The sequence below is a fragment of the Onychostruthus taczanowskii genome, unplaced genomic scaffold (assembly GCF_017590055.1).
Source record: "Onychostruthus taczanowskii isolate IOZ18803 unplaced genomic scaffold, ASM1759005v1 scaffold74, whole genome shotgun sequence".
NCBI classification, from domain to species: domain Eukaryota; kingdom Metazoa; phylum Chordata; class Aves; order Passeriformes; family Passeridae; genus Onychostruthus; species Onychostruthus taczanowskii.
This window is the reverse complement of record NW_024505229.1, coordinates 2,374,787-2,394,188: the sequence shown is the minus strand read 5'-3', so window position 1 is coordinate 2,394,188 and position 19,402 is coordinate 2,374,787. Positions and strand designations below refer to the sequence as shown.

The 19,402-nt window shown below is 61.2% G+C and overlaps 1 protein-coding gene across 2 annotated transcripts; it reads left to right on the top strand.

Moving 5' to 3' along the window:
* Positions 1-6,237: 6,237 nt before the first annotated feature.
* Positions 6,238-14,334, top strand: CSF1 (colony stimulating factor 1). 2 transcript variants are annotated; one of them, XM_041422747.1, is made up of 9 exons: positions 6,238-6,327; positions 7,578-7,706; positions 9,436-9,498; positions 9,758-9,937; positions 10,394-10,571; positions 11,414-12,228; positions 12,462-12,517; positions 12,605-12,657; positions 12,952-14,334. In XM_041422747.1, the coding sequence occupies exons 1-8, from the start codon at positions 6,307-6,309 to the stop codon at positions 12,654-12,656; spliced, it is 1,494 nt and encodes a 497-aa protein (XP_041278681.1). In that variant the 5' UTR covers positions 6,238-6,306; the 3' UTR covers position 12,657; positions 12,952-14,334. The 2 variants fall into 2 exon arrangements, with proteins under 2 accessions (XP_041278681.1, XP_041278683.1); XM_041422749.1 differs by lacking the exons at positions 12,462-12,517; positions 12,605-12,657 and having other exon boundaries at positions 6,245-6,327.
* Positions 14,335-19,402: the final 5,068 nt, after the last annotated feature.

The following is a 19,402-nucleotide window of genomic DNA, read 5'->3' as shown; positions in this document are numbered from 1 at the left end:
CTCTGCCCGTGCTCCATCCTGATGTGTCCCTTCCCATGCTACCTGGGCTGCATGGGAGCAGGGGGATGGAATCGATATTTATATCACATTTATTTGGCTTTTCAGAGGTGAAAAGATGATATTGATAGCCCTGAGTGGGTTCCAGACCCTTCCCAAGCTGGACAAGTGCGAGGCTGGAGAGAGCTTTGGGAGCCCCCAAACTCCTCTTCACCCCCTCATCACCACCCTCCCCCCACCAGCCTTTGCAAGTTCAAAATCTCCCATTTTCAGCCCAAAATGAACCACTTGGCCCCAGCCAGGGCTGCCAGCATAGCTGAGGGGGCAGTGTGTGTATCCTGGCAGCTCCTCCAGGAGCTCCATCTCTTCAAAAACCAGCTTGAACTTCATCCCTGTGTTGGGAAAGGCATGGATCAGGTGTGGAGCCACTGGTGGCTTCCCTACGAGTTCCATTCCTCCAAAAACCAACCCTAACTTCATCCCTCTGATGGGAAAGGGATGAATCCAGGTGTGGAGCCACAACCAGCTTCCTCAGAAGCACCATCCCTCCAAAAACCCCCCTGAACTTCATCCCTGCCACGGGAAAGGGCTGGATTCAGGTGAGGCACTGAGAGCTCCCACAGCCAAGGCTCATCAGGGATAAAGCACTCCTGGCATCCCTGACCTGCCATGGCATCCCACCTGCCAGGCAGGGCTCCGGCTCTCCAAAGCCATCCTGGAGCAGTTGGCAGGAGGGAGGAGGCAGCTCCACGGTGCTAAAATCACTGCTGCTAATGAAAAACAGACTCCAAGCAGCCAAACAGCTGATCTATGGCCGCCAGCTGAGTAATGCCTCGAATTCCTGGCAGGAGCTGCTTCCTTTTGGGAGGCGAGGGCTCCTTCTCCGGCAAGCAAGGCACTGCTGTCCCCCCCTGTCCCCATTAACCCCCAGCTGCCCTTCAGGGATCAGGGAGTGGAATGATGGAGATTACACACTGCTGGGTGTCTGTCCAATCCTCTGTCTGTCCATCTTCGTCACCCTCCAGAGGATGATGGACATAAGCCCCACTGTGCCCTGTGAGAAGAGTCCTTGTCCCCCAGCTTGTCCCTTTGGCTGGCAAGGATGTCCCTTAGGGCTGGGGGTCCTCCAGCTTTCAAGGATGGGGGCAAGCAGGGAAGGAGCAGCCCCGGGGCCGGATCCTGCTGTCGGGTGTGGAGCAAGATAAGGCTGTGACTCAGCCTCAGCCCTCATCCCTGCTTCCCTCCTTCCCAGCAAAGCCCCGCCGGCACCTGGGGACCGCGGGCTGCAGCCGGGGCTGGCCCCACGTCTGGGTGTCCGTGGCTGATGTAAACAGCTCCGGCTGCCGATAAACAACCGGCCCCGGCGGGAGCACAAACAGCTCCTCTGTTCTGGCTGCGGGCTCTGCCTGCGACGCCCCGGCAGCCGCGGCACGGCCCGGCCTGCGGGCTCCAAACGGCCACCCCAGCCCCTGCCGGGGGTGGCACGGGGCTGTCACCCCATCAGCCTGCAGCCGGGCACGTGTGGGGGACACAGTCCCACTCTGGGGAGTTGAAGTGGGATTTAGTCCCTCGGACATGTGCTGGGGTCAGGGACAGTCCAGCACACGGTCAGGGCTGTGGCATCCCAGTAAGGGCTTGGCACGTTTGGATGTCACCCTGTTCCTGGCCATGGTGACAGACAGGAAGCCCCCAGGTGGTGCTGAGGCCTGGCTTCCCTGGGCATTCCCAAGCTGCCCCTACTTGTGCCCAGCTGCTCCTGGCACAGCCCCTGGACCCCCGGCCATGGGTCAGGACCTTCTTGGCTGAGCGGGGCTGCCCCCACACTGCGCTGTGCCATGAGCTGTGGGTGATGCCCAGCAGGGAATGCTGGGCACACTGGGCACTGTGCCCCCCAGCACCCTCATTCAGGGTGTGCTGGGGGGACCCCCAGAGCACGAGCACACGGACATTGCCCCAGGGTGGGCACTGTCCTGCTGCCACCCTGAGTCCGCAGCTGGTGGCACCTCCTGCCCCGCGCCTCCCCCAGGCTCTGCGGGTGCCCGTGAGCAGCTGCCTGGGAAGGTTCCTGGCTCTGGCCCTGCCACATTCCTCGCTGGAGGGAGGAGTGGAGCTGGAGCCTGACATGACTCAGCCACAGCCACGAGGACTGGGGACACGCTGGTGACCCACATGGGGCTGTCACCCATCTTTGGTCCCTCCTCACCACCTGGCACCCCTCCCGGCATGGGCACCCCTCCCTGACCCCAGGACTGCCTTTAGGGACCCCTGAGCACGTGCTGGGGTGGTGGGAGGTCTCCCGAGAGCCTCTGTGGTCGAGGAGCCCGGGTTATGATAACTCTGAGAAGGGACTTTCTCTGCAGGCGCCGGACACAGCCTGACCCTGCGGTTCCCTCGCTCCCAGCCTGGCTGAATTCCTGGGCCTGCATCAGCCAGGGCTCTGCTCCCGTGGGGAGGGGGCTGCTGCCGGGGCAACCCTGAGACCCCCCACTGATGGGAGCAGGCTAGGATATTCCAGTGTCCCCATGGATATTCCAGTGTCCCCAGGGGTGTTCCATGGTCCCCTAGGGTGTTCCAGTGTTCCTGTGTGGAGCAGGCAGCACGGGAGGGATGGATGGAGGAGGGGGAGCAGGGGATTTGCTGTGGGATGAAGGCTCCAGCCTCATCACGACATCCTGAGTCCCCCCCCCATGCTGGCAGTGGCTGGGGGGGGAGTGCCTTCCAACCCACATTCCTCCACTCCTGAAGGAACTGGCTCGGGATCTTCCCACGGGGATTTCCAGCCTGGGCACACAATGCTGCAGCTTGGATCGGGCTGGTGGGGTCCTGGCTCAGCTGCAGCACCCAGGAGAGTGTGGGAGAGCATCCTGGCCCCACGGTGAATCACCGGGAAGGAACTGATTAAGACCTTGCAACATTTTCCTGCTGGAAATAACTTTCTCCACAGAGGCAGCCCGAGGCTGGTCCTAGGATGCAGCTGTGGGGTTTGACATGCCACAGGTTTTATCCCTGCTTTGGGGCTTGCTGGCTGGAAAAAGCCTCCCAAAATGACGGATTGGTTGGGATGTGCTCTCACTCCCATGGGGGGGTGGGAAGACAGGGAATTGCTGAAGCAAGAGAATTGAGGTCCAGGGATGCTCTAGGCTTGCCACGGTGGAGATGTGGCTGCGTGGGGGTGGTGCTGGTGGCTGCTCCAGGCCCTGTGGAACAGGAGCCATCCTGCCCTGCCTTGCCTCCAGCCCTGCTCTGTGCTGGGGCCAGCAGACGTGGGCACCCCCGGGATGCCCAGGAAGCCCCACAACCTCATCCTACCTTTCCCCCTTGGCTGTGGCTGTGGGGGGAAAGGGGCACCTCCTGCACAGCACCAGCGTGGTGACAGTGCCATTGGTCCCAGTTTGCAACTGGGAGAGGGACAACCACCCTAAATTTTGCCTCCCTCAATTTTTCTGGCTACAGTGTGGGCACGGAGCTGCTGCTGTCTCTGCCACCTCTGCCACCAGCCCCATTTCTGCCCCGTGACTCAGGGATTTCGGCAGGTTTGGGAAGGGAGGAGGGGCAAAAGCCACTTCCCTGCCAAAAAAAAGGAGGCGGATGCTGCTCTCGCCCTCTGTCATGCATGAGGCGGATTAATATTAACCCGTCCCTCCGTCCTGCCGTCCCTCCGTCCTGCTCTCCCTCTGTCCCTGTCCCGCTGCCCCACAGCTTGTCCCATGACCCAGCACATGACACTTTTCCTGTCCCTTTAAAGCAGAGGGCGGTGAGTGTGTGGGACATGAGCAGCCCGTGGTCTCAGCCGCTGTGAAAGGGCCTCACCGGGGTCCCCGTGAGTCACCCCCGGTGCTGGCGTCACCCACCCTGTCCCTTGGTGTCCACCCTGGTGTCCTCCCACCGTGGGGGCTGTGAGGTTCCTGGAATAGCTTTATGATGAAAAATGTGGGTAATGTCTCAGGGTTTTGGGGAGAAAGGGGTTATATTTGGGAGGATGGCTGGTTTCTAACGCAGCGCCCTCCCTCCCCGGCCTGTCACCCTCTGCACCCTCAGATGTTTATCTGCTGCTGTTGCTAAGTGATGCTGCAGGTGACAAGACCAGTGGAACCCATGTGCTGGTGCAGATCTGATGCTGTCTTGGGGCTGTCACTGCTGTCCCCAACTCCAGCTGCTTCCCAGCTCTTCCCCAGCTGGTCACTCCAGCTGCTCCAGCAGGTCACTGATCCCAGCCCTCCACTCTTGGGATCAGCTCTCGGCTCCAAGAAAACCCCTCAGCAGCTTCTGCAAGCCCAGCAGCGCTTCCGGCCCTGGGGAGCAGATCCTGCTGGTCCCTCGATGCTCGGATGTGGTGGCTGTCACCTACACTTGGCCCCATTGTCACCTTGTCACCGTCCCCTGTTGCAGCCTCATCCCGCTGTGTTTGTGGAGCAGTTTGCTTTCGGTTTCCTGTCAGAGTGCTTGGCACTGCCATGGATCACCTCGTGGCCACTAATCACTTCCAGTCGCCTGGAAAACAAACAGGCAGCGAAGAGGAAAATCCCAGAGCTGGGAATGGGGCTTGTTGCATGGCTCTGCTGGCCCCGGATCCAGCCCCTCACAGATCCCTGTGCACGGACCTGTCCAGGGATCTATCTGTACCTGTGCACATGGACCTGCTTGTGCACATGGGGATCCATCTGTGCACAAATGGACACAGCCATGCACACGTGGATCCAGCCATGCACACAGGGATCCATCCATGCACACATGGATCCGTCCATGCACACAGGGATCCATCCATGTACACACGGATCTTTCCATGCAAACATGGATCTGTCCATGTACACAGGGATCTGTCCATGTAAACAGGGATCTCTCCATGTACACAGGGATCTGTCCATGTAAACAGGGATCTCTCCATGTACACAGGGAATTGTCTGCAAACAGGGATCTGTCCATGTAAACATGGATCTCTCCGTGTACACAGGGATCTTTCCATGCAAACAGGGATCTGTCCATGTACACAGGGAACTGTCTGCAAACAGGGATCTGTCCATACAAACAGGGATCTTTTCATGCAGACATGGATTTGTCCATGCATGTGTGGACCCATCCATGCCCTCAGATCTATGCTCATGTGGACCTGTCCATGCACACGGATTTGTCCGTGTCTGTGCAGATCTATCATGCACACGTATGCAGCCATTTGTCCATGCACATCCCTACAAATGCATCTGCCTGTGCATGTGTGGATCCATCCGTGCAGATGGATCTGTCTGTGCACACGTGGGCTGATCAATGCTCATGGATCTGTCCCAGCACACCCTTGCTGATGCATCCATCCCTGCACGTTCTGATGGGTGTCCATCATGTGTATGTGTGTGTCTGACTGTGTCTGTCTGTGTGTCCATGTGTCTGTCTCTGTGTGTGTGTGTGTGTGTGTGTGTGACAGTGTGTGTGTGTGCGTGTCTGTCTGTGTGTGTCTTTGTGTCTGTCTGTGTGTGTCTGTGTGTCTGTGTCCAGGGATGAGCAAGGCCCACACACACATGTGCAAGGCCCAGAGCTCTGTGTGTGCTCTGAGGGGTGTCCCTGCACATCCAGGGGGGTTGTGTGTATGTTCACATGTTCACAAGTGCCCGGGGTGACCATACACACACATGGGGGTGTGTGAGCACACGTGCACGTTCCGAGGGTGCATGCACAGCTGTGTGTGTGCACACACGTGTGCCAGGCTCAGGGCTGTGTGTGTGCCCACGGCTACCGGTGCCCGGGGTGCCCGTGGCCGTGCAGGCTTGGTGTCTGTCCCTGGCACATCTGTGCAGATGTGCGTGAGCCCAGTGAGCACACCCGCGCGTGTTTGTGATAACAGGGGCTCACACACGCCGTGCCCCGGGCCGAGCCGTGCCGAGGCGATCCGATTCCGGGAAAGCCGAGCCAATCCGATCGGAACCGATCGGCTCCAGCCTGACCCGAGCGGCGCCGACTCGACCCCAGCGGCGGCGAGTCGAACCGACTGAACCACCCGAGCGGTTCCAGCCCGACCCGAGCGGTTCTGCTCGGACCCGAGAGGTTCTGCTGGGACCCGAGCGGCGCACACGGGACCCAGCAGTGCCGCCCGGTGCCGCTCGGTGCCCTCCCGGTGCTGGCCCGGCCCGGGCCCCGCGGGGCCTGGCCGCCCGCCCCGGGGGGCCGGGCCCCCCGCCAATGCTTTCTCATAAACCACATGCTGCCGCGGCGCTATAAAGGGGAGCGCGGCCGCGGCGGCGGCTCAGCCCGGCCCCGCTCGGCCCCGCCGCTGCCGCCGTCTCGCCCGCTCCGCCCGGCCCTGGTCCCACGGCAGCCCCCATGCCCCGCCTCGGAGCCAAGGTACGGCGGCCCCTCCCGCTACCCACGGCCGCGGAGACCCCCTCGGCCCGGCCCCCGCTGCCACCTGTGCGGGGCCCCGCGGGAGCGGCAGCCCCCGGTGTCCCCGTGTCCCCGTGGTGGGTCCCCTCCTCAGGGGGTCCCGGCTGCCGGCGGGGGATGCTCCAGCCCCGCCTCGCTTGGCGGTGGCAGCCCCGGACCCGCGGGGTGAAGCCGCGGCTCCAGCCCCGCTTCCCGATTCCCGGTTCCCGGTTCCCGCCTCCAGCCCCGTCACGATTCCCAGACCCGGCGTGGGGAGGCCCCGGCTTCAGCCCCGGCCTGTCCCCGGCCCCGGCCCCGTTCCCGGCGGGGGGATGCTGCAGCCCCGGCTCCATGCCCGGACCTGCGCGATGAGGCTCCAAGCCCCAGCCCGGCTCCAGCCCCGGACCCGCGGCGTGAAGCCCCGTCCCGGTCCCCGGCTCCAGCCCCGTTCCCGGCTCCAACCCCGTCCCCAGCCCGTTCCCGGCGGGGTGAGGCTCCGTTCAGCCGTGGCCGCATCTCGGCGGTGGCCCGGGCGGCATCTTGGAGTTTCACAAGAGGGGAGGATTCCTGGACATCATCCAAGGGAAATTCCCCCCCACCCATTACCCAGGCACCCTCTCCCTGCCGGTGTCCCGGGAGACGGGGGTGCACATCCACCCGAGGGTCCCCTCCACCCCCACCTCGGGAGTCTTGGCTCTGGGACAAGCCCCGTTTCTCACCGGGGTCCCGCCACCGATCGGGGCCTCCCCGCTTCTTTGCAGGGGGATTGGGAGGGAAATTTGGGACGAGGCCAGAGCTGCTGCATGGAAAGAGCCCGGCGGGTGCAGCTGGGGGGGTCTGGAGGGTGGGAAGAGGATTTTTGGGGATGGGTGGGTCAGTGTGTCAGACGGGCTCTGGAGAGCCAGGGCGGAGGAGGAGATTTGCAGGAGAGACGGAGAAATGGTGCGGGAGAGGGGAGAGGGGCTGGATCGGGAATGTGGAGGTGGCCAAGAGCCACATCCAGGCTTGTGTCACCGGGCCTTGGGAAATTCCCTGCTGACCTGGAGATCCTAAAAATAGCAGGATGGGGATAGGCACGGGGCTGGAGGACCACAGTGGGATTATCCCGCTGGACCGTGGCCAAGTCCCGGCTATGACAGAGGTGGTCACGCTGGGGGGTGGTGGAGAGGGACAGGGGGCTTGGCGTGTGTGTGGATTATCCCTGCTTCAAACTCTTCCCGTGTCGTGCTCAGGTGTGCCTGCTCCGCTGCTCCCTGCTGTCGTCCCTCCTCCTCCTGCTGCTCCGCATCCATGAGACGGAGCAGAACAGCTACTGCCAGCAGATCATCACGGAGAGACACCTGGCCGAGCTGGAGGAGCTGGTGAGTGCCCTCCCGGGGCTGTGCCGTGGGATCGGGGCTCATTTGGGGCGAGACAGGCACAAAGAAGCTCTTTTTAGTGCTGAAATAAGGAAATGGGGCGATCCTCAGCTCCCCTAATGAAGTGATGGTACCCAGGAGCTGAGCATCCCTGGGTGCAAGGGACAAGTGGGCACCGGAGGGTGACAGACGTCGTGCCTTTATCAAGGGTGGCCATGGAAAAGCGACGCCAGGAGGAACGAGAGGACGGAAGCAGGAGCGAGGCCGGGAAGGGGACAGGAGTGAGGCTGGATGTGTGCAGGGGCGCTGGGGAAGCAGTGGAGGGGCCGGCGCTGCGGGCTGCCGTGCTTTCTGGGCGGCTGCGCAGGGGTTAAGCAGAGGAATCCGGCTGCATTCCTGAGTCCAGCTGCTTGCCTGGAAGCTGGGCTGGCAACGGGGCTGTGGGTGGGTGGCAGGCAGCGAGGGGGGCCCGGCCGGGCGATGGAGCCGAGCGGGCTGGGCCATGGGGCCGTCATCCCGCGTAGCCCGTGGGCAGCTCGGGGTGCTGGCAGCCGCCCCGCAGCGCGGCCAGCCCTGGCCCCAGCGGATACAGCTGCCGGGGCCGTATCTCTCTCTCCGTGGCCCTTGGCTCACCTCCGAGCGGGGAATCACGCGGATGTTCAGGGGAGAAGCGGGAATCGGGGGCACGCAGGGATTTGCAGGGTTGTCGCAGATTAAATTCTGCCTGCAGCAAGAGGGGTGTGCGGGCGAGAGACGAGAGCGGCGCCTCCGAGTCCCCGAGAGCCGCGCTCCGAGCTCGGTGTAACCGCCGCGTCCGGGCTCGCTTCGCCTCTTCCTCTTTGAGCACCGGGCTGCGGGGCCAGCAGCCGCTCTGGGCGAGCTCGGCTTCCTCTGCCCGAGCCCTCTCTGCACGACACATCCCCGGAGCCTTTGCTCTCCGCGCAGGGATTAAAATTGGGTCCGCGGCTGCGGGAGAAAGGGGACGGAGCAGGTTTGAATGGGAGATGTGGTTTTCCTGCTGGGGATTGCAGCCCTCTGCTCGCCGATGGAGGAGCTGGCCCTCGCTCCCGCGCCTGCAGGATAATGGAGCAATTGTTTCCGGGACGGCATCCCGGGCTAGGAGGAGAATTGCCGGCCGGCAATTCTGCCAGCCCTCGCCTTCCCAGCCTGGGATGGCAGCCCGGAGGGAGAGCGTTTGGTTAGGATGGGTTTTTCCTCCCATGGGAAAGGGTCGTGGCACGGGCGGCCGGCAGCGCTGCGTGTGGGACCCGGAGAATGTGTGACCCTGGTGTCACGGCCACCTCCTGCACCGCAGGATGCTCTTTTGCAGCCTGGATTTAGAGGAGAGAGTGGTGCGGGAGAGAGCCGAGGAGAATTAAGCAGGGCTGAGCTCTGCTGTGGCGCCGGCAGGAAGAGGAGGAGGAAGAGGAGGAAGATAGGCAGGGTGGGAGCGGGCAGGGAAAGGCAGGAGAAGATCTGTGAATTGGGAAGTACAACATCCTGATGGGAGCAGGAATCCTGAGCTCACTCCTGCCACTGTATCAACCTCAGGGATGTGCCTGTGTGAGGAGGAGGAGGAGTAGGAGTGTGGGATGGGATGAAGCAGGAATGGGAGCAAAGTCCTCCCAGCCCTGTGGATTTGGGGGTCTCAGGCACCCCCTGTCCAGAGCATGGCATATCTGGGCAGCGCTGTCCCTGGGGTGTGGGGTGACATCCTGCTTTGTCCTTCCAGGCTGACACCCAGATGCAGCACCCGGGCAGGGTCTCCTTCAAGTTCATTGACAAGATGCAGTTGGTGAGTGGTTTCTTGCTGGGGACAGTCAGCAGGGCTGGCTGGTGCATGGTGGGAGGTCCCCAGATCCCCAGCCTCCCCTCTTGTCTCCCTTTGCAGGAGACAGCCCAGGAGGGACCCATCCTGCTTGGCCAGGTGGCTTCCAAGTCCCACTTTGGGAACCTGTGGGATTGTAGAAAGGCATTTTGTGCCTCTGTGCTTCAGGCAGAGTGGGACACCCATCCGGTAACTGCTGTCACTTTTTGTCACTGTGTCCTTGCAGAACGACACCGTCTGCTATGTGAAAGCTGCCTTTCCCCTGATGGGCAAGATCCTGAAGAGAACAGAGTTCAAGAAGAACTCGTCCAACGACCAGAAGATGGACATGGTGCGCACTATGTACACCAACATCGATGAGAACGTGGACCCCTGCATCAGGGAGGAGGATGATGAGGAGAGAATGGTACAGTCACCCCAGCCTCGTGGGGCTTTGGGCCTGGGGTGCAATGGGATGTCCAGAGCATCCTGGGGTGAAATGGGGTGTCCTGGGGTGAAATGGGGTGTCCAGAGCATGCTGGGGTGAAATGGGATATCCAGGGCATCTTGGGGTGCAATGGGATGTCCAGAGCATCCTGGGGTGAAATGGGGTGTCCTGGGGTGAAATGGGGTGTCCAGAGCATGCTGGGGTGAAATGGGATCTCCAAAGTGTCCTGGGCTGAAATGGGATATCCAGAGCATCTTGGGGTGCAGAGGGGTGTGCAGAGCATGATGGGGTGTGGGCAGGACCAGGAGCAGAGCAGAGCTGGGGTGTGCATGGAGCATGAGGAGCCAGCAAGTCCTGCCTTGGGAACACTGTGGTATCTGTGGGGGTGACACCGGGCAGTCGTGGAGCTGACGCTGAGCCTGGTGCTTCCTCCAGCTCTCACAGATGTGCTTCAAGGAGTTCACCACGTCCCCCTACGAGATGCTGGTGCTGGTGAAGGATTTCTTCCAGGACATCAAGGATCTGCTGCAGAAGCAGACGACTTTTGAGAAGGATTGCAGCCGAGTCTACCGCAGGGTGTGCCCGGGACCCAAGAAGGCTGGATCCTCACCAGGTGAGATGCCAAGGCTTGGCCTCTGCCCAGTAAACCTGTGCCAGTCTGGGGGGCTTGCGCTCGCCTGCATGGAGCACCTTAAGAGTTGTGTGTCTGTGGGTGTGGCACGTGTCCACCTTGGCCCCTTTCCTGTGTCGGCGAGCTCTGCGTCAGTGTCAGGGGAGAAGGGGCTGGCTGCCATTTGAAGGTGGGATTTGGGCTAAATCCTGCTGGAAGCAAGGCAAGGGAGAGATGCTGAGGGGGACCAAGGAGGCATCAGGCTCGGCTCTGTCTCAAAGCCCCGATGCTGGGTGGAGCATAACTCGGAGAAATGGAGGGACTGCTGTGTCACCAACACGCTGCATGACCTGGGCTGTGTCACTTCAGCTGCCTCGTGCCTCAGTTTCCCTTGGCCAAGCCTTCGGGGAGAGTGTTGCTGCTGGGGTGGAAGAGCCCTGTGTTGCTGTCCGCGCTTCCGCGAGCGCCCGTGCTGTTTGCATGGAGGAGATGTCCCACTGTCATCCCTGTGTCGGAGCTGTGCCATGTCCTTGTGCCGTGGGGACGTTAAACGTGGCTCTCTGGCTCCTGCAAGTTGTGAATAACCCACTGCCATCAGCTCAGGGAACCCGATGGCTCGGGTTTGCTTCATCCCACCCGCTGCTCGTCACCCTCACAGTGCCCTGCCTGCTCCTGCCTGTTCCCTGCCTCTCCCATGCTCTCCCATTTTTTGAGGGGCTGTTTGACCCGCTTGCCCGGGGCTGCGGGGAGGGACGGGGACAGTGCCCCCGACCTCAGATCTGCTGGCTCTGCCCCTCTTGGAGGCTGGTGACCCCACGGCTGTCTCTTCTCTCTCCTTCTTTCAGGTGTGGGGACAGATCCTGACTGCAATTGCCTGTCCCCTGCCCTCCCTTCTGCCACCCAGCCCTCCCTCTCTGCTGCCACTGGCAGGGACACGGCACCCGCTAGCACTCGGGTCCCTTCCAGCCTCCTCCATGCCACCCTCGCTGACTTAGAGACCCCATCTCAGCCCCCCAGTAGCACGGACGGGGGCTCAGGGACCGAGGAGGTTCTGGGTGCCGGGCTAGGTGACACAGCGCTGGCGTTGGCCCCCGAGATGAAGCAGACAGCTCCAGGCAGCAGTGCCGAAGCGCTCCAGGATCCGGCCGGGACGCTGAGCCTGGCGCTGGGTGACATCCCCGTCCTCCGTGGGGATGGAGAGCTGGTGGAGTGGGGCACCGGCCACCTGCCGCAGGATCCAGGCCAGCAGTGGGGAGGCTCCATCCTCCCGGACCAGCCCGGCGGGCTCAGGAGCACCCCTCGGACAGCATCGCCCAGCGCTGGCTCGACGGGCGGTGGAGGCAGGATCCGTGCGGCGGCGGCCGAGCCCGTCACACAGCTCCGCTTCTCCAGGATGGCCCCGGAGCTGCGAGCCCCGGGCAGCCCCAGGGACAGGGCGAGGGCGTGGGGCTGGGGGCTCAGCCGGCTGCGGGGCCCCGAGGATGGCGGCGGGGCCGGGCCCAGCTTTGACTCTGGCTTTGTTCTGGGCGCAGAGCAGCGCAGGAAGGAGCCGCCCGCCAGGGAGGGCCGCCAGGAGCCCCTCATCTACATTACGGTGGCCAGTGTGGTGGCCGTCCTGCTGGCCACGGGAGGGCTGCTCTTCTACAAGTATAAATCCAGGGTAAGACCCCCGCCTCGTCTCCTCCCCGGGCACCAAGATTCTCTCCTGCCTCAGTTTCCCCACTTGTCTCTTGGCCACTGTGGGTTGAGCCCCATTTCCCCCATAATTTTGAGACTGGGGGACAATTAATTGGTGCTGCTGAATGTAGTGGGAGGATTTATTTGGGAGATTTGCTGCTGCAGCCTCCTCCCCTTCCCCAGGGCTCATTTCCCCATTTCCCTCCCTCCACACAGGTCCTGCAGCGGCAGCTGGAGGATGGAGGCTGCGACCCCGAGGAACCAGAGAGGAGGTGGGTGTGACAGCATCCTGCCTGGGGGGGCTTTGGGGACCCCCACCCTGGGTGACCCTGCTCTAACCCCCCATCTTTCTGTCACAGGGCGCTGCAGGGAGCAAGGGAATGTTCAGAGCTGGAGACTCAGGATCTCTGAGGTGATCAGGGGCTGGGAGCAACCTTGAAGGGCTCTGGTCCGAGCTGTGAGGACAATATTGTATCCCTGGTGCTGACCTTGGCCATGGGCAGGGAAATTCTGGGTGGGAAGACATGGACAGGAGCAGGTCTGCGCCCCAGCGCTGCCAGCATGTGGTTTTGCAGCTCGTTAATCCATTACTGGCACTTTCTTAATATACATAGTATTTTTTCCTGTGGTTTTCGTGTGCTTCTCCCCACGCTGCCCTCCCTGGCAGAGCCCCAGCTCCTGCTCATCTCTCTCCTCCTTTTCCCAGGGCCCCAGGCAGGATGTGAAGCTGCTCGGGGGACGGATCCGGACGGAAGGAGGGTTGGCACACACCAGCCTTGCCGCGATCCCACCGTGATGCTGACACTCCCTCTTCCCTTGCCCCGTGCCGGTGGCCAGAGACTGCAAAAACCTCCCTGGCAGGGACAAAAGGCTGGGGGGATGTGCCCTGAGTGGGACCCCCGGGCACCGGGAGGCGAAGGGCTGCAAGGCGTTGGGACCGTGCCTGCGGGCTCTGCGGGACGGCAGCGCTGCCTGCTGTGACCGGAGCAGGACCGTGGAGCTGCTGGATGTGGGTGGTGGAGGCTGATCCCACCTGGACACGGCTGGAGCTGGATGGAGATGGACGGGATCGGCTCCCCAAATCCTCTGGCTCTTCTCTCATCCCAGCAGAGTGGGTTTGGAGCAGCACCCGTCGCCCCCTTCACCCTGCCTTTCCTGAGGCTTCAACTGGAGCATCCTGAATTCTGGGGGGGCCAGTCCTGAGACCCCCAGCCCTGACTTGCAACTCAAACCCTCACACTGTGAATATTTAAAGCCCACCTGTGCCCGTGTCCCTGCACGGGGCTGGGTTTGGGGTGACCCTTGGCACCATCCCAGTCCCTCCCCATCCTCCTGTTGCTAGGGCTTATTTTTATTTTTTAGTAGAGTGGATGAAAGTTTTTAACCTGCACAAGTGTTCTGGGGGGGGCCGTGTGCCCCTCACAGGGTCCTCACCACGAGCTGGCCTCGCTGGGATTCCATTTCTTTGGTGACTGCGCTTTGGAGAAGGGAATGGGGCTGGGAAGGATGGGATCCACTGGGTCTAAGAGCTGGAACTGCCCCAGCTGGGCACCCTGGGGCTCCTTGGCACAGCCCCACTCCCGGGCTTTGGGAAGAGCCTGGTTTGGGATGCACCAGCCCTGGAGATGGCCCAAAATCCAACGGCTCCCTCCAGCCCCAGATGAAGCGTGGCCCACGCTGCTCTGGGAGTTTCAAGCATTATTTTTATATGAAGGATGAAAATATGGACAAGCCCAATTGTTTTTAAAGAAAGCATCATTATTAATTTGGGGGTTTTATATATATATATATATATATGTGTGTGTGTGTATTTATGACTGGCAGAAGGAGGGGGTTCCTGGGCGAGGGACTGGTGTAAATCAGGATAAAAGCCCTGATGCAGCAGGAAGTCTGGGCCCAAACTCCTGGTGGTGTAAGTCACCAGTTTACACTGTGGAGGAGCTGCTCCTGGGGGAGAAAACTTGCCTTTACCCATGTTGGATTTATTTTGCCTTTTTTGTTTTTTTTTGTTGTTGTTTTTGTTTTTTGGTTGGGGCTTTTTGTTGGTTTTGGGATGGTTTGGTTTTTTTTATACAATGAAATCCTGAAATATTTTATACAAAGGCATTTAAAAGTCTATTTAAAGAAAATAATGGAAAACAACTTGTATATTTAATATTATTAATAAACAGAGAGGTGTAGCTTGGTGTAAGTCTGGGATGCAAGGGGGAGCTGGAGCTTGTGGCTCCCCTGTGCAGCCCTGGGGTCCCTGAGGGGGTGACTGGGGCTGACTCCTGGTGGTGTTACCCTGACCTACTTCCCTGTGGGAGTTCATGGCCACTGGAATGAGGGCAGAGGGATTCATCTGCCCTTCCTGCCCCAGCTCTGCCAGCATGGCTGAGCCCTCCAGACACCGGCTCTGGTGCGGGGGCCCCCCAAAATCTGTGTGAACGGTTGGGAAGCAGCTGTTTAAAGCAAACATACTTGAGGCAAAGTTTCCTGGAGCACTTTGCTTAGAGTGACAGCCCTGGAAGAGGCATTTCCTCCCCCCTGCCGCTCCCCCTGCTTTCCTTCCTTCTTTCCAGGAGTAGGGGAGCCCCACATCCTGCTCCCCCTGCACACATCCAGCATCTCCAGGGGATGCCAGGGGGCTCCCACACCATCCTGGGCCCCTACCAGCCCATGGGGTGTGCAGGGTGAACACCCCCATCGCTCATCCAAGGGGGTGGCAAGGGCAGGAGGGGATTTGGGAGTGTTCTGTGAGTGCCAGGGCTGAGCTGCTGCCTTGTTTGCTGACAAACAGGATTCCTCGAGGGGAGCTGACTCAGCCCAGCCCTTCCTCTCCCCAGCAGCAGCCGGGGGTTTCCCAGGTCCACATCCCCTTCCCAGGGAAGTGGGACCTATATATATCCTGCTGGATCCATGCCACGGTCATTATGGTCAGATTTGGGGGGTATTTGAGGCCGGAGGCTGCTCTTAGGGGTGGGCACTGTGCCCGGGTTTGGGGGTGCTGAGGGCAGCGAGTCCCTGGCCTGCTCCAGGCTGCTCCAGGATGCTCCAGGCTGCTCCACAGCTGCACACGAGAGAGTGGCTGGAGTGGATGATGGCAGCTTGAAGCTGTGGCAGAGCTGGGGGGCAGAGCTGGGCGCATCCCGGGCTGCTGGGGGGTGTGAGGAGCACCAGCCCCCACCCCCTCTGTACTTACACCCCACAGTCGCTCGTCTCTGACTTTTTCTGGCTGCTCTGTGTGCTGTAAAAGCACCTGGAAAACGCAGGAAAATAGCTGAACTCTGCCTGCCTGCCCTCGGGCTCGGCCAAGAGGGTCCCTCTGCTCCTCATGTTCCTAGCTGGGGCCTTTCCCCACCCTGAGACCGGCCTGTGTGGGGGCAGGATGTGATTCCCTGCCCTGGGCACCTTGCACCCCCAGCCCCTGCAATCTGGGGGCAAAACCTGCTCGCAGCCCCCCGCTCAGGAACCCCATGGGGCTACATCCCTGTCCCTCAGCACTTGTAGGGGAGGGTAGAAAAGAACCCTCCATCCCGGGGCAGGGGGTGTGGGGACACCTGAGGGTCCCTGCTGGGGTCCCAAATGGGTGTTGGCACTGCAAAAATGTGCTTTGATGGGATGAGAACAGGGGGTTTGGGGCAAAAGATGGATGGTGGGAGGGGAAGGCACCAGCAAGAGGCTCCCGGGACCTGAGACACAGGCTGGCATGGAGTGGCACAGACTGTGATCACCAGCACCCACCCCGGGGGTCCTGGGGGTCCCCACAGCCCTGCTGCTCGTGACATTGACAGGGCTGGAACATCTCAGGCTCATCCTGTAGCCATGAAACCTCCCAAGCACTCGGAGACCCCCCGAGATGTGCTGAGACCCCTGCCGGGAGCCCCCAGAGAGCTCTGCCCAGCCTGGGAAGCCTCCCGAGCACGGCCGCGGGCACCGCAGAGCTGCTGACGGGGCAGAAGCGGCGGAAAGGCCCCGCGGCCGCGGCTCCCGGGGCACGGCGGCTCCGGGACGGGGTTTGGCCCGGGAACTGCTGCAGGACTGAGGTGGCCAGAGGCCGTTTTGTGGCCAGACAAAGTGATTTTGGTTAAAAACCGTTATCTGCTCCTTCCCCTGGGGTTTTAACCCACATGTTTTCCCAGCTTGTATTTTAAGGGAACGCCTCCGGGGCAGCGAAGGAGGAGCAGGGCTCAGCCCGAGCCCCTCCCGGCTGCCAGGGGCTTTGGGGACGGGCTCGGGGTGGCCCGGGAGCGGAGCCCCCCCTGTCCGCCCGTCCTGGAATGTCCCCAGAGCCCGCGTGGGGACTCTGTGGAGCCGGGGAGCGCGGCCCGGGATGCGGATGGAGCTCCTGGGTGTCCCTGGCCCCGGGGACAGGTTGGTTGTGACCCTCCCTGGAATGCAGGAGCCAGCAGAGCCCGCTGCGGGGGTGAGGAGGAGGAGTGCGGGAGGAAGCCAGGCTCAGCACCCCCGAACAGTGCTCAGCACCCCCACGCTGGGCTGGGGATGTGGGCGGGTGAGTGCGGGGACACGGTGGCTCCGCCGGGCTCGTTAATGGCTAATGAGGGCCGGGAGGGCACTGCCCTGAATCCGGGCGGGCGCTGAGCCGCGGGGCCAGCACGGCCCAGCCTGCCCGGCGACACGGGAGCTGGCACCGGGGGTAACACACCTGGGATGGGCACACAGCTCTGGGACAGGACACAGACCCGGGGATGGGCACACAGCTCTGGGGCCGGGCACACACCTGGGATGGGCACCCACAGCTCTGGGACAGGACACAGCCCCGGGGATGGGCACACAGCTCTGGGGCCGGGCACACACCTGGGATGGGCACCCACAGCTCTGGGACAGGACACAGCCCCGGGGATGGGCACACACTCTGGGGCTGGGCACAGCCCTGGGGATGGGCACCCAGAACTCTGGGGCCGGGCACACACCTGGGATGGGCCCCCAGAGCTCTGGGGCCGGGCACACACCTGGGATGGGCACCCACAGCTCTGGGACAGGACACAGCCCCGGGGATGGGCACACAGCTCTGGGGCCGGGCACACACCTGGGATGGGCACCCAGAACTCTGGGGCCGGGCACACACCTGGGATGGGCCCCCAGAGCTCTGGGTGCCCATCCCCAGGGCTGTGCCCGGCCCCAAAGCTCTGTGCGCCCATCCCCAGGGCTGTGCCCGGCCCCAAAGCTCTGTGCGCCCATCCCCAGGGCTGTGCCCGGCCCCAAAGCTCTGTGCGCCCATCCCCAGGGCTGTGCCCGGCCCCAAAGCTCTGTGCGCCCATCCCCAGGGCTGTGCCCGGCCCCAAAGCTCTGTGCGCCCATCCCCAGGGCTGTGCCCGGCCCCAAAGCTCTGTGCGCCCATCCCCAGGGCTGTGCCCGGCCCCAGAGCTCTGGGGGCCGGCACACACCTGGGATGGGCACCCAGAACTCTGGGTCCGGGCACAGCCCTCGGGATGGGCACACAGCTCTGGGGCCGGGCACACACCCAGAGATGGACACCCACACATCTGGGACAGGACACAGCCCTGGGGATGGGCACACAGAGCTTTGGGACCGGGCACAGCCCTGGGGATGGGAACCCAGAGTTCTGGGGCCGGCACACACCTGGGATGGGCACCCAGAGCTTTGGGACCGGGCACAGCCCTGGGGATGGGAACCCAGAGTTCTGGGACCGGGCACAGCCCTGGGGATGGGAACCCAGAGTTCTGGGGCCGGCACACACCTGGGATGGGCACCCAGAGCTCTGGGGCTGGGCACACACCTGGGATGGGCACACAGCTCTGGGACAGGACACAGCCCTGGGGATGGGCACCCACAGCTCTGGGACAGGACACAGACCCGGGGATGGGCACACAGCTCTGGGGCCGGGCACACACCTGGCATGGGCAGCCAGAACTCTGGGGCTGGGCACAGCCCTGGGGATGGGCACACAGAGCTTTGGGACCGGGCACAGCCCTGGGGATGGGCACCCAGAGCTCTGGGGGCCGGCACACACCTGGGATGGGCTCACAGCTCTGGGAGAGGACACAGCCCCGGGGATGGGCACACAGAGCTTTGGGACCGGGCACAGCCCTGGGGATGGGCACCCAGAGCTCTGGGGCTGGGCACAGCCCTGGGATGGGCACACAGCTCTGGGAGAGGACACAGCCCCGGGGATGGGCCCCCAGAGCTCTGGGTGCCCATCCCAGGTGTGTGCCGGCCCCCAGAGCTCTGGGGGCCGGCACACACCTGGGATGGGCTCACAGCTCTGGGAGAGGACACAGCCCCGGGGATGGGCACAAAGCTCGGGGACAGGACACAGCCCTGGGGATGGGCACCCAGATCTCTGGGGCCGGGCACAGCCCTGGGGATGGGCACACAGCTCTGGGGCTGGGCACAGCCCCGGGGATGGACACAAAGCTCTGGGACAGGACACAGCCCTGGGGATGGGCACCCACAGCTCTGGAACCTGACACACTCCCTGATGTTTTATTTTTTCACCGATTTACTTTTACCCATTTTTTAATTCAAATTATTTTCCTGATTAATCGTGTGTTTCCTTCTGCTTTACTTCTTCCATCTGAACAAACATAAATTTTTTTTACTCTGAAAACCGTCATTCTTTAGCTTCAGCTTTTATTTCCCAATTAAGTAGTCCATTAATTTATGTAATTTATTTAGTTTCTGTATTAATTTAGAAAAAATTATATAAATATAAATATAAATATAAATATAAAATAATTATGTATTAAATATATATAATTCAGTTATTCAGCACATAAATGCATGCATATTATATATATGCATAAAACGAATTTATACAAATGTTATAGTTTTAGAATCACTTATAAATGTAAATGTATATAACTTATAAATATAAATAAATTAACATATTTTTGCACATTTCTATATAATTAACAACGTATATGGTTGCCATTTAATGTATAACATTAATCTTTATAATTATTTTATTTAGATTAATTAATTAGTTAAATTAGTTTTAATATTTACATATGATGCATACATATAAATTTATATTTACATTTATTTAAGTTATATAATTATTGTCGTTAATTGGGACTTGGCCCGCGCTGAGGTTCCTGGCCACGCCCCGCTCTGGCCACGCCCCCACCGTGACCACGCCCAATCACGACCACGCCCCCGTTCCCGCCCCCTCAGCGTCCTCCCCTCCTTGT